Below are 15061 nucleotides of genomic sequence, written 5' to 3'. Positions count from 1 at the left end.
CTTGCTGCGCACAAACTTTTAAAGGCCGCATAGCCGCTGGGAGAGGAGCTGGGCTGCAGTGTGGGGCACTTACTGAAGGTAAGCTCCTCCGCAAGGTGAGGCAGAGGCAAGGCAGGGACAGGGGCTGAAGCCTGGCATGGGCTCCACTCCCTCACATTGCTTCGGGGAGTGAAAAGGCACGTGGCATCAGGCCTGGGGAGTGGAGCACTTCCCCAGAGCTGGCGGAGCCTGCGGAGCAGTTCCCCAGAGCCAGCAGAGGCCACACCAGCCCCCAGCCCCAGCCTCCATCCCTGCCTTGCCTCACCTTGGGGAGGATCCGCTGCCGGCCCTGAGTGAGGCTCTGCCAGCTCCGGGGAATTACTCCACAGGATCCACCGGCTCCAGGGAACTGCTCCACTCCCCAGCCCTGACACCATGTGCCTCCTTGCTCCCCGAGGCGATGCAGGGGAGTGGAGCAGTTCCCCAGAGCCAGCGGAGCCCTCACCAGCCCCCACTGCCTGTCCTGGGTGAGGGAGTGAGCAGCTTACCTTTGGTAAGTGTCCCATGCCGCACTGAAAGGGCACACTCACGGACCGAAGCAGCGCACTCATGGACTGCTACTCCTTTGAGGGAACACTGCTCACATCTAGGTCATATTAGACGTGAGTTCAGTCTCTCATGTGTCTTAGAGCGGCTTGATCATGTCTTAGGCCAAGTTACTGTAAGATATACCTAACTGCAAGTAATTCTGAAAGGCTGTTTCTGTGAGCTGGAAACAAAGCACAGGGTTGGCTCATTCGCTCTGATTTTGCCTAGCTATCTAAAGGAAGTCAGATGACCTAGAACAGGGGTACTCATAACCTCCGGCGCACAAGCCATATATCAGGCCATATATCAGCCTTGGAACTGGCCCGCAAGGTTCCCCATAGGTTGGGAAATTTAGCAGAGAAGGAGCAATGGCAGTACTGCCACCTCTTCCCACCACCAAAATTGCAAGCTCTGCTGGATGGGTCTCAGGTGCGCCCTTCCCTCCAGGCTACCTGGTTGGGGCTGGGCTGCAGCCCCTCCTCCCCCAACAGGGTTGGGCCTCCCCCATAGGGCTGGGACACTGCCCCTTCCTTCCACTTGGCCAGGTTGGGGCTGGGACATGCCCCCTTCCTCCCACAGGGCTGAGCCATAGCCCCTTTTCCCCTCCATCCCCATGGGGCTAGGCCATGCCCCCTTCCAGGCCAGGCCAGGTTGGGGACAGACTACACCCCATCCCCCTGCAGGGCTGGCTCAGGGCCAGGTCACAGCCACTCGCCCTCCCACGGGGCTAGATTAGAGCTGGCCCAAGCCCCCTTCCACTGCAAGGCTTGATCAGGGCCAGGCTGCCTCCCTCTGCACGTCCAGATTGGGTCCTACCAAATCCAGCCTGCAGAGGGATTGGGCACTTCTCATCCAGCCCAACCAGCAACACTGTTCTAGAACCAGCTCTAGGTCATTTAAGGATTTGTGAGACAAGAAAAAAATTGCAGAGAAAGTTGTTTTGTTTTTTCTGGCTACTTCAGCCTATATCTAGCTCTATACATGTTGGGTTATTTTTTTCATTGTTATAAAACACAATAGAAATCTTAAAATAATCCAGTGTGAGCATTATATAGATCAGCGGTTCCCAACCTTGGGTCGCGACCCAAATGAAGGTTGCAGGGGCAGTGCCAGCAGTGCTGCATGCAAAGGACAAGCTGCGCCGTGTGCCGGGAGTTCCCATGCCCCCAACCACGGTCTGCCGCCACAGTCTGCTCCCAGGAGTGGGCCACAGCAAAAAAAGTTTGGGAACTACTGATATAGATTGTGGACAGCATTAGGTAATAATCTTGTAAGAATACGACCATTTCTGTTCAAATCTGATGTAAATCCCTGACATTGTGATTACGTTCTTCCTATCTAACTGAAAAGTTTATTTTTCTTTCAATCTCTTAATCAGTGAAAATATTTTTCCCTTTAGATTTGCACAAAATTGTTTGCTACAGATGAATTCCAGCCCTGGGACTCAACTCAGGAATTAATATTTCCACCTAAGCTACTGGTAAGATCAAGCTTAATTAACTAGTGAAGGAAGGACCATGTTCTTGAATAAAAGAATAAGGTTTGTGCTTTGCACTCTAAATATTTCAGAGAACTCTCTTATGTATTAGAAGACACCTCTTTGCATCTCCTAATTGTAAGATTAACAAAACTGAAAACCTAAATGCTGAGGAGTATGACCTCAGACGGTTCCACTGTTTTATATCTGCATATTTGTATATGTATCAGATGGCAGAACTTGACCCTTCTGTTTGCAGAAGCCTGTTATCTTGTTTCTTTACACCTGTTCTGTTACTTTGCTAAATGAATGGTTTAATACCTGGATATTTTCTCTCGGAACAAGTACTAAATCATTATTCCTTCCTCTACAGCTAATGGTGAAAGACCAGCAAAAAAGAACTCTGGTTTTCCATGGGGAAAGAACTACATGGATTTCTCCTGTTAGTTTAAAAGAGCTACTAGAGCTGAAAGCCAAGTATCCAAAAGCACCTCTTGTTGTAGGAAACACCAGTGTCGGTATGTAAAATTGGATCTCCTTTCCCTACAAGAAGTGGTCATATGGATGTAGAAAATCTAAGGTTTAATCTGGTGCCCAGGACTAAAATAAAAGTACTGTGAGGTACTGATTTTATTTCTTGAAATTATATTGACTATTAGCACTTTTACACTAACTTTTAACTTCCTTATAAAATTGGACTATCTGGTGTCAGATCAAAGGACGGAGTAGAATTATATGTATTTTTATTAAAAAACATGACATATAAGAGATGTTGTGGGGAGGGTTATCACAAAACAATTTTTTGTAAAAAAAAAACCAACCAACCAACCAAAAAAAACCCCAGTCTTTGCGTAACTGTGAATTCCATTCTTGAAATGCAGGCATTCTCTTTGTGTTATCATCAGTTCCTTTTGGACAATAGTGCTGGCTGGGGCCACAACTTAAGCTCTACAGCCATGTTGACATAAGCATGGACATTTGGCTCCCTAGGGACATGTAGCAGCAGCTTCGGGGGAGCACCTATGCCACACGTGCTTTGGTGCATGGCAAGTTATCCTGGGTAGGGTAGGAGAGGCTGGGGTCAGCACTGTGCTGGCCCCAGCAAACTTACCTGAGGTCCTGGGGGCCTCCTGAGGCTGCAACAGTGGAGATTCTGCTGTACGGAGCCTGGCCAGCAGTCATAGTGTGGCTTCAAGTAGCCCAGCTCTGCTTTTGAGTGGCACGCACTGCCTGTGCATGCACTGCTTTGCTTTTTTTCCCCCACAGGTTTTTCTGACCCCTGGATATACAGGGGTCAGAAAAACCTGTGGGGGAAAAAAATGCAGGGCAGCGCTCCCTTGCAGTGCAGAGAACATGTGAAAGTGTAGTATGTGGCGCTGCAAATGTATTTATGGTGCCTCATATCACAAGGCCGCACTCATCTGGACGCGGCCTACATATCCATGTATACGGACAAGAAATGAGGAGTCTTTCAGTTCCTCCTTACAGTCTACAGAATCTCTACAGTGTCTGTTTGCTTCTCTTTACTATATGCTAGCATTTGTATTAAGTGACCATGAGTTGATTACTTTCACTATCCATCGCAAAGCTAGCAAGTAAGTCAGCGATTATGGAAGTCCCCGACTTTAGGAAAGCTGACTTTAATAAGCTCAGAAGGCCCTGAGAGACCATGATTTGACGGGGAGGGTAGTTCAAGATGAGTGGTCACTCCTTAAGGAAGCAATCCAAAAAGCACAGGGAAAGTCCATCCCAGCCCATAGGAAAGGTAGCAAAAGGGCTCAGCAACCCCTTTGGCTCAACAGGGAGCTCATGGACCTCCTACATCTAAAAATAGAAGCTTATAAAAAATGAAAGATAGGAAACACCACTAAGGAGGAGTATTCTGCACTGGTCCACACCTGTAGGGAGTGAACTAGGAAAGCCACAACTGTAACTGAACTCCATCTGGCTACACAAATCAAGGACAGTAAAAAGTCCTTCAGATACGTGGGAAGTCAAAAAAAGAAAGAAAAAAAAAAGAAAAAAAGGGCATCATTGGGCCCCTGCTAAACCAAATGGGGCAGCTGACAACCGCCACCCAGGAAAAAGCCAACCTACTTAATGATTACTTTACATTGGTCTTTCACCAGCCCAAAGGGACCACCCTGCCTGACAAGATGCAGGATGACTAGGGTACGAGTAAATATACACTCACCATTGGCATAGGTCTTGTGAGGAACATCTTGAGAGGCTGGACCCCCACAAATCAGCTGGTTTGGATAGACTGCATCCAAGAGTGCTAAAGGAACTGGCAGATATCATAGTATGGTCACTGGCAAGGATATTCAAGAACTCATGGCTTTCGGGCGAAGCACCTAAAGATTGGAAGAGGGCCAATGTGGGGCCTATCTTCAAGAAAGGGAGGAAGGAAGATCCAAGGAACTACACTCCAATCAGTTTGACCTCATTCCCTGGAAAGATCTTGCAAAAAATTATCAAAGGGAACATTCCCAATAGGCTAACAGTAGGTAACATAACCAAGGAGGAATATACTTCCTCGTCAATTAGCAAGGGGATAGAGGGGGGGCACTCTGAGGTGCTCTGGGTTAGAGTAAAAGGCAGTCCAGGGGATAGAGACTTAACGGTGGGAGTCTACTATAGACCTCACAACCAGGGAGAAGAGCTCGACCAGGAATTCTTAGGTCAGCTCACAGAGGCAGTGAGGGCTAAGGATGTGGTCATCATGGGGGACCTGAACTTCCCAGACATCTGCTGGGAAGAGCAGTCAGCTAAGTCTGATAGCTCACGTCGGTTCTTAGCCAGAGTGCAGGACCTCCATCTAACCCAGGAGGTGCACAGCCCCACCAGGGGAGACGCCTTGTTGGACCTGGTGCTGTCCACGGGTGATGACCTGGTGAGGGGGCTGCGGGTGATGGGCCACCTGGGAGACAGTGATCATCGCTTGCTGGAATTCACCATCCAGCGCAAGGTGGCAAAGGGCTGCAGCAAGGCAACAGCCCTAGACTTTAGGAGGGCTGACTTCAACAAGCTAAGGAGGATCGTTGGGGAAGCGCTGAGGACCCAGAGGGGAAGGGAGCCAGATGTCCAAGGTGAGTGGTTGCTCCTTAAGGAGACGATCCTCCATGCCCAAAGGGAGGTAATCCCAACAAGGGTCAAAGGGAGCAGGAGGGCACATAAACCCCCATGGCTCACTAGGAGCATCCGGGAATGTCTCCTTGCTAAAAGGGAGGCATATACCCAATGGAGGGATGGGGTCATCACCAAGAAGGACTATGTTACAGTCGCCCGAGGATGTAGGGGGGCAGTCAGGAAGGCCAAGGCAGAGATGGAGATAGGACTAGCTTCCCGGATTAAGGACAATAAGAAATCCTTCTTCAAATACATAGGGGGTAAAAAGAGGGTCCCGGGTAATGTGGGGCCCCTGCAGGACACGATGGGCAACTTAGTCGTCATGCCAGATGACAAAGCTAACATATTTAACGATTTCTTTGCCTCTGTCTTCCTAAGTAGGGACCAGTTCAGCCACCTCCCTGCTGGGCCCCCCTCGGGTCCCGGGAGAGACATGCCTGGGCCAGGGGTTAGCGAGGAGTTAGTTAGGATACTTCTGGAGAGGCTGGACGTGTTCAAGTCCGCTGGTCCGGACGATCTTCACCCTAGGGTTCTACAGGAACTGGCCGAGGTCATTGTGGGACCCCTGGCGTGGCTCTATGAGCACTCGTGGTGCTCTGGTGAGGTGCCGGAGGACTGGAAGAGGGCCAACGTGGTCCCTATCTTCAAAAAGGGAAAAAAAGAGGACCCGGGAAATTACAGGCCAGTTAGTCTTACCTCAATCCCGGGTAAGCTCTTTGAAAAAATTATCCTGGCACACATCCAGGAGGGCCTTGCGGGGGAATGCATGCTCAGGGGCAACCAACATGGGTTCATCAGTGGCAGGTCTTGTCAGACCAACCTGGTGGCCTTTTACGATCAGGTCACCAAATCATTAGACGCAGGGGTTGCTGTGGATGTAGTCTTTCTGGACTTCCGGAAGGCTTTCAACACTGTTTCTCACCCTGTCCTCATCAAAAAGCTGGGAGACTGTGGTGTCGATGCCCACACGGTCAAATGGGTCGCCAACTGGTTGGAGGGCCGCACCCAGAGGGTGGTAGTGGATGGGTTCTTCTCGACCTGGAAGGACGTGGGCAGTGGGGTTCCGCAGGGCTCGGTCCTCAGGCCCGCACTGTTCAACATCTTCATCAGTGACTTGGATGAGGGGGTAGAAAGCACCCTGTTCAAGTTTGCTGATGACACTAAGATGTGGGGGGATGTGGGTGCACTAGAAGGGTGCAATAGGCTACAAGCTGACCTTGACAGGTTGCAACGGTGGGCGGATGAGAATAGGATGGGGTTTAACACTGATAAGTGCAAGGTGTTGCACATGGGGAGGAAGAACCAGCACCACACTTACAGGTTGGGGAACTCCCCTCTTGCCAGCACGGAGACGGAAAAGGATCTTGGAGTCGTCATTGACTCCACAATGAACATGGGCCGGCAGTGTGGGGAGGCAGTCAAGAAGGCCAACCGTACCCTGTCATGCATCCACAGATGCATCTCGAGCAGGTCCAGGGAGGTGATCCTCCCCCTCTATGCGGCACTGGTCAGGCCGCAGCTGAAGTACTGCGTCCAGTTCTGGGCGCCACACTTCAAGAGGGACGTGGACGATATGGAAAGAGTCCAGAGGAGGGCCACTCGTATGATCAGGGGTCAGCAGGGCAGGCCTTATGAGGAGAGGCTACGGGACCTGAACCTGTTTAGCCTCCACAAGAGAAGGTTAAGGGGGGACCTTGTGGCCTGCTACAAACTGGTCAGGGGGGATCAGCAGGTATTGGGGGAGTCCCTGTTCCCCCGTGCGCTGCCAGGAGTGACCAGGAATAACGGTCACAAGCTGGCAGAGGGTAGGTTTAGATTAGATATTAGGAGGCGCTACTTCACAGTCAGGGCGGCTAGGGCCTGGAACCGGCTTCCAGGGGAAGTGGTGCAGGCTCCTAGCCTAGGGATTTTTAAAAGGAAGTTAGATGAGCACCTTGCCGGGGTCATCTGACCCCGGTGCTCTTTCCTGCTAAGGCAGGGGGTCGGACTAGATGATCTTCCTAGGTCCCTTCCGACTCTAGCTACTATGAAACTATGAAACTATAAATAGGCTAACAGTAGGTAACATTTTGAGGGATAGCCAGCACAAGTTTGTTGTGGGCAGGTCTTGCCTGACCAATCTCATTTCCTTCTATGACCAGGTGACGTATCATGTGGACAAAGAGAAAGAGGTTGATATCATATATTTGGACTTTAAAAAAGCCTGGTGTCCCATTATGTCCTCATGGAAAAACTGGGGAACTGAGGCCTTGACTATGCTACAGTCTGATAGTTGGGGAACTGGCTCCAATGTTGGACCTAGAGAGTAGTAGTTGACAGAACCGAAACAACATGGCAGACAGTGACCAGTGGTGTCCCCCAAGGTTCCTTTCTTGGACCTGTACTCTTCAGTGTCTTTATAAATGACCTGGACTCTGGTGTTAGAAGTGGACTGGCTAAGTTCACTGATGACACCAAACTATGGGGAAGAGTGCCCACACTGGAGGATAGGTTGGTGATCCAGGCCAACCTCGATAGGCTTGCAAGGTGAGTGGAGGAAAACCAGATGACATTCAATACAAAGAAATGCAAGGTGCTCCAGCTCAGGGGGAAAAAAACTGCATCATACTTGTAGGCTCAGCAGTGCTATACTCACTAGCACCATGACTGAAAGAGATTTGGGGGTCATGATTGACCACAAGACGAACATGAGCCACCAATGTGATATTGCAGTTGGCAAAGTGAATAAAACTGGCTTGCATCTACTGATGCATCTCAAGCATGACCCAGGAAGTCATCCTCCCACTGTACTCAGCCTTGGTGAGGCCACAGCTGGAGTACTGCATCCAACTCTGGGCTCCACAATGAAGAAAGGATGTGGAGAAGCATAAGAGAGTCCAGAGGAGAGCCATGTGCATGATCAGAGGGCAAGAGAGAAGGCCTTATGAAGAGAGGCTGAGAGCCATGGGACTCTTTAGCCCAGAAAAGCGTAGGCTCAGGGATGACTTAATGGCAGCCTATAAGTACATAAGGGGCATGCATCAGTATCTGGGGTAATGCTTGTTCACCAGAGCACCCCAAAGGAAAACAAGGAGGACCAGTGGTCACAAACTCCTGAAAGACATAAGGAAAAACTTCTTCGCTGTCCAAGCCATCAAGGCCTGGAATAGACTCCCCCCAGAGGTGATGCAAGCACTTACTCTGGGCACTTTCAAGAAACATTTGGATGCCTATCTTGCTGGGATCCTTTGACCCTAGCTGACTTTCTGCCCCTTGGGCAGGGGGCTGGACCCAATGATCTTACAAGGTCCCTTCCAGCCCTAATGTCTCTGAAATCTATGAAATCTTAATTAGTTATTGTTACTGTCATAGGCAGTGGAAGGCCAGGGCTAATGGGGCTAAGCCCCCTTCCCTCCCCACAGTAGAGGCAGCCCGGATGGAGGCTCTGGGCAGCTGCAACCGGCGGGGGGAGTGCACACAGAGAACAGCTGGAGCCTGCAGGCGGCTGGAAACTCAGCCAGGCACAGCCCTGTGTGGAGCAGCCCCCAGCAGCTAAATGTGTGGATGTGAAGGGGCACAGGGGAGAGAAGGGGCATGGCAGGACAGCTTGAGGCCCCTGCAGGTGGGGGGGGGGGTGAATGGAGCCCTGGGCCTGGGGCTGGGGCTGGGGCAGGTTGTGGAATGCTTGAAGCCCAAGCCGTTCATCCATACAATGGAGGGTGGGGCTTCTACCCCTGTGCGCACCCCTGGGCAGACACAGGGAGCATGTGCCCCCTGGATCTGTGTGCAGGGTGGATGTGGCTGCTGCTGCAGGCTCCACTCAGACTGCTGCCAGTGCCCTGGAAATGGTGTGATGCCACATGCCTCCTGCGTGCTGGCTGCACTGCCTCCCTGGCAGCAGAGGCACGTGGTGTCACACAGCTGCCAGGGCACCAGTAGTGGGATGCGAAGCACAGCCTGCAGTAGCAGCTGCCTCTGCCCTGCACACAGATTGGGGGGGGATACATGCCCCCTGTGCCTGCCCTGGTTGTACGCATGGAGGCGGGAGCCTCCCCATGCCCCTGGACAAGCGGCCCGGGCTCCAAGTATCCCATGACACGCTCCAGTCCCAAGAGCCCATTCACCCCAGCCTCGGCTGCACTCCCTCCCTCACTGCAGAGGCCTTGATCTTCCCCCCTGCCCCTTTTCCACAACAGACCTACCTGCTGGGCATACTCAGGCCCCCCAAATCATATTTTCTTCCTCTGCCTGCGGTTACTGTTAACTGTTTGTATTAGTCTTTGTGCCAGTTGGCACTATAAATCAATAATTATTTTTGTCATTATATCGTAATAATAATTATAAGTATATATAGTAGGTTATGCATTTCATAATTATTTATAAGTAATTCTAAGTAATAATTAATTATGAAGTATTTAAAATAAAATGCAATTTTCTTTCCGTAGCCAGTTTCAACAGTCTGTCATAGATTCCAACATATAATGGAGAGAAAAATCAATAAGGAGGTTTTCTTTTTAATTATGATAAGTGTCTACATTACGGATTTAAAGTTGCTGCTCTGTAAATGAGCTGTTTTTGTTTCACAAATTCTTCCAAATTCTTGTATCGTACAGGACCTGAAATGAAATGCAAAGGGTTATTTCATCCAGTTATCATCTCTCCTATTAGAGTTTTGGAACTGAACTTCCTGAATTTCACAAGTAATGGTGAGTTTGTTGTTTTCGTTTATTTTTAAAACATAAAATCAGCACTGAGTAATTTTACCTGCTGAAGACATGAAGGCACAAGACACAAAATTTTACTATTTTGCTAATATTTAAAAGAGGCCAAGAAAAAGGGCAACCTGCTTGGGATTTATCCTTGTTAGAAAATAGTTTGTTTTTGTTCCTTAGGAGCAAGTGAATTTGTTTAGTTGTGGCTTGTAGGGTACATGATGTGATTGCATCTTGTAGTTTGCAGTCTTCTGGGGGACTTTGTGTTGTGAGTAGTATAATAGGCTTTGCCTCAGTGCCCACTAGGGGCCAACATATGCCCATTCTCCTACTCCATCTCCCTCCTATTGGGCTGCCTCCTCTCTCATTTTCTATGCCTTGATGTCAAAAGTTAATACATTTAGGAGGCTCTCTTCAAATATCCAGAGTTTGGCTTTTGGTGCCTTGCTTTGCCCTGCTCATCATTAAGCTGCCAACTGGCTCATCCTCCTATCCCAACAGGAACAGGGCTCTCACTCCTGTCTGGAGAGCTAGGTGTTCTGCTGCCTGCAATTTGCAGGGTGCATCCTGCAGTCCTTTTAACTGGGCTCCTTGCAGTCTGCATTTGCTTTCCACTCCATTTTTCCTCCAAATAACAGAGGGAAGGGATCTTTAGTTACAGTAGGATAAAGGTCCTGCAGCTGTGATTTGAAAGATCTCTTGCCTTAAATCACAGAGGGCAGATATGTAGTTGCCTAGGTTAAACAATACAGCAAGGTGAACCAGGCAAAAAATCTTAAAACACAAGGCAAAGGAGCCCAGTGATAAGAGGCCAGAGAACAGAAGACAGTGGAATATGTGGCAGGGGAGGTGCCTGATGTTTTTCTTTAAAGGATGGGACTAGAAAATGATATCTGCTCATGAGATAACAATGAATGTAACTCAAAGAATGACGAATACAACACAGATGTCTGGATGCAGAAGCTGAAGGATGTATGTATCCTTGAGTGGACATTCAGTAGAAGTCAATTATATCTGCAGTGTCACCTTAGAGGAGAAAGGAAGCTAAAGGGATGACTTGAGATCTGCAGGTACTTGCCAAACTGAAGGACCTAGACAAGAGACCTGTGATATAGACACATGGAAACACATAACCATAAGGTCCACCCCACCTCCAAAAGGATATAATAGAGACAGAAAAGATACAGGAAAGGGCACCAGGGATGATGGCAGATATGGAGAGGCTCCCATACAAGGAAAAATTAAGTAGACTAGGACTTCTTAATATCTCTCACAATACTAAAACCACATTAAAATATTTTAACATAAAATTTTGAGGTAACAAGGTTAAAACAAAAAAAGAAATTATTTCTCAGTGCATAATTAAATTGTGGAAATCATTGCTCAAACTGTTGATTCAAAAGAGGTCAGTATTAAATCCCATTCTATTTACATTTGTCCACCCCTGTAACCTGTTCAGGTCCAGTTGTAACCTGTCCCTCCCTTCTAGCTTGCCCACCTCACCCCAAATCTTGGTATCGTCAGTGAATTTGAACAGGGTGCTTTTCACCCCCTTGTCCTTGTCCTTGATAAAGAAATTGAACAGTGCTGAACAGGACCAAGCCCTGGGGGACTCCACTGCCCACCTCTCTCCAGGTCAAATATGACCCATCCACCACCACTCTCTGGGTGCAGCCCCCTAGCCAATTTGTGACCCATCTGACTGTGTAGTCATCAATGCCACAGTCACCTAGCTTTTTAATGAGATTGGGGTGGGAGACAGTGTCGAAGGCCTTCCTGAAGTCCAGAAAGACTACATCCACTGCGACACCTGAGTCCAGTGATTTTGTGACCTGGTCATAGAAGGCCACCAGGTTGGTCTGACAGGACCTGTCAATAATGAACCCATACTGGTTGCCCTTGAGCATCCTCCCTCTTGCTGGTCCCTCCCAGATGTGCTCCTGAATATTTTTTTTCAAAGAGCTTCCTCAGGACCGAAGTAAGACTAATGAGCCTGTAGTTGCCTGGGTACTCCCTTCTCCCTTTTTTGAAAAGGGAGCACCTGGCAAGAGCACCATGAGTGCTCATAAAGCCGTGCCAGGGGCTCCATGATGACCCCTGCCAATTCCCTCAGCACCTTGGGGTGGAGAGCATCTGGACCTGCTGATCTGAACATGTCCACCCCCTCCAGAAATTCCCTAACTAGGTCCTTCCTGACCCTAGGCCTGGTGGAGTCACTCTTGAGTCCGTCTTGTACCCTGCTGGGGGAGAAGTCCCGGTCCCTGCTTTGAAAAATGGAGGCAAAGAAATTGTTAAAAAGATCAGCTTTTTCATCTGGTGCAACCACCAGATTGCCAAGTGTATCCTGCAGGGGCCCCACGTTGCCTGGTGCCTTCTTTTTGCTCCCTATGTATTTGAAAAAGGACTTTGTTGTCCTTGATCTTTGTTGCTAGCCCTAGTTCCATCTCTGCCTTAGCCTTCCTAATAGCCTCCCTACATGCTCTTGCTATGAAGGTATACCCCTCTTTGGTGATGGCCCCCCCCCTCCACTGGATGTATGCCTCCTTTTTGGGTTTAAGGCATTCCTGAATGCCTTTTGTGGTAGAAGCTGTGGGGAAAGAGCGACAGGGGCTAGATTAGTCTGGACAGGTCCTGAGTATTTTTTCACTTAGCATTCACTCTCTCACTGAGAGAGACAAGATACTGTGATAGTTGGACCTGTGGTGTGACTTAATATGACACTTATGTTCAATGCAGGGGAAGCTACAAGATAGTAGAAAAGAAACACAGTTGTGAAACAGGTTTGAGGCACTGAAGAATGAGAGGGACAGACAAACAGAAAAGGAGTAGTAAGCAACCGTCAATCTTTCTGGATCATGAAGTATCCTTGAGAGGTCACCAGAACCATCAACACATACACCTAGACAGAAGTATGAAGGAGTGGAGGCTGCCCAGACCTATCATCCCCACATTAGACCACTGACGCCAGACCAAGTCCAGTGCCTTAATGCATATCTGGGAATCAAACCCCAGTCTCCCACATGGTAGAGAAGGATTCTGTCTCTGAACTCAAACAACAGATATATCCCAAGGTTGTGGGAACCAAGCCATATTCGGTTCAGATTCAGATTCAACCCGAATCGGAGACAGTGATTCAATTCAGCTGAATCTGAAGATTTGATGCTGATACAGAGAATCAGCAATTCAGCTGTAGACACAGCTCTAAATGTTTTTTTCTACATACCTCGAGGTACCAGGCATGGCTCATGAATACTGCGATGCTAGGGAGGATGGAGCATCCCACAGGAGCGGGGGGGAGGGGGACCCTGCATGCTTGGCAGCAAACCGTAAGTGGACCAGAAGTACTTCTGATCCACTTCTGGGTCTGCTGGGGGGACCCCTGTCTCCCCCCCGCCACCAGCTCAGCGATCAGCCATGGGGGGACCCTGGGTGCCCCCCCCCCACATCCAGAAGGTACCAGTCACCAAGCCGGGGGGGGGGGAGAGTAGGGGGCCCCTGGTGCGCTCCCTGGCGGACCCAGAAGTGGACCAGAAGTGCTTCTGGTCAACTTCCGGGTTTGCTGCCGAGCACGCTGGGGAATCCCCCACACTCCTGTGGGATGCTTCAGCACTGCAGCATTCGTAAGCCACCTGCTACCTAGAGGTATGTAAAAAAAACTTTTAAAGCTGTGTCTATGTCTGAATTGCCTAATCTTCCCAAATTTCTCCGAATCAATTCGGAGGGTTCAGATTCAATTCAGAGAGATTAAAGCGTCTCCTGGTTCAATTCAGATTCCGAGATTTGGCCTCCGAAATCAAGCCGAATCTCCACCAAATCAAATCAGGGACTGAAGCTTCGCATGGCCCTAGTGTATCCCCCAGAAAAAGGGTATGGGGTGGCAAACAAGCAAAGAACAGCTAATCCCACAAGGGAGGAAGAGACAATGAAAACAGGCAAGAACAGGAGCTCCAGAAAGAATGAGAAGCCTAAATCTTTGATATATCATGTCTGGAAAAGATATCTGTATAGGGCATGGGGTGAAATGGACAAGAGTCTGATAGGAATATAGGACAGCTCACTTATGAATGTGGCATAAATATTACACTCATTTTAGTATTTTATTTTTTTCCCCTATAAACTGAGATGTATCAAAATCTGGGGGGGAAGAATCATGTTTAATGTTTACCACATTTTAATGAAGTTTGACAGCAGATCACAATTCTAATTATAAAATCATGTTAAGTCCTGCCTAGCATTGCTCACAATTTATTGTTTAAACAACTTTGTTTTAGGGCTTACTGTAGGATCTGCCTGCAGCCTGTCACTTGTGAAAGACACCCTGACCAGCACTGTCTCAGAAATCCCAGAGGAGAAGACAAAGGTTTTTTGTGCTCTCTTACAACAATTAAAAACTATGGGAGGACAACAGATCAGGAATATTGCTGTATGTAGTTTACTATTACAGTAATAACTGGATGGTTAGGAAAAACACATTTTTCCTGTCTGTGCATGAACCTCTTATGACTTTTGAGCTGACGAATTTCACTAAACTGATAAACCTATTGAATATTCATATTTTAGTTTTTACTAGTTATTTATTGTGAAAAAAGTATGAAAATAAACTCCTTCTCTTTTCAGTCCTTAGGTGGAAACATTATAAAACAACATACAACCTCAGATTTGAATCCCATTCTAGCAGTAAGCAACTCCATTCTCAATCTGGCCTCATTAGGTATGTTGTATATGTGCAAGTACTAACTCTGAAGCAAAACAGTAAATAATAAAATTAATTCTATGATCAGGGCATTCATATAGTATGTGAAGCATCTGGCTTCAGAGGCAATGGGGAAGCCTCCGGAGTGTGATGTGTCTGTAACCTGAGCCCCTAAAATGTAACCCGGGTGGTACTCCAAGAGGTACCCCCTCTCCAATTGAAGGGATCAAAGCAGGTGCACAAGCACTGTGGGAGGTGTAGGGAGGTGTATAGAGCAGAGCCAGACCTCCAATGGGGACTTAACCATATACCTTTTAATACTGGGAACATAGCAGGCATCAATCAGAGGGTATAGTGGACACTACAATGCCCCAAGGGGGCAGGATTCAACAAAGGTTAGACGCTTACAATCATTGACAAAAAAAACAGGGTTAACAAAATATGGCAGAACAAACAGCAGAACAAACAATATGGGTTGGTGAAATATAAAAAAAAAGGCACAAA

At 48.4% G+C, this 15061-nt stretch overlaps 1 protein-coding gene across 1 annotated transcript in view; it reads left to right on the top strand.

Moving 5' to 3' along the window:
* The window catches only part of LOC149867305 (aldehyde oxidase-like), an 87477-nt gene that overhangs the window by 34096 nt on the left and 38320 nt on the right, over positions 1 to 15061 (top strand). Inside the window, exons 9-13 of the mRNA XM_090045149.1 lie at positions 1967 to 2047; positions 2418 to 2562; positions 9766 to 9858; positions 14136 to 14287; positions 14482 to 14575. Coding sequence (XP_089901275.1) covers positions 1967 to 2047; positions 2418 to 2562; positions 9766 to 9858; positions 14136 to 14287; positions 14482 to 14575 — 565 coding nt within the window. The remainder of the gene's footprint in view (positions 1 to 1966; positions 2048 to 2417; positions 2563 to 9765; positions 9859 to 14135; positions 14288 to 14481; positions 14576 to 15061) is intronic.

This window comes from Crocodylus siamensis, chromosome 4, assembly GCF_052110815.1.
Source record: "Crocodylus siamensis isolate JL-2025a chromosome 4, ASM5211081v1, whole genome shotgun sequence".
Classification (NCBI taxonomy): Eukaryota; Metazoa; Chordata; order Crocodylia; family Crocodylidae; genus Crocodylus; species Crocodylus siamensis.
This window is presented reverse-complemented; position numbering and strand designations above follow the sequence as displayed.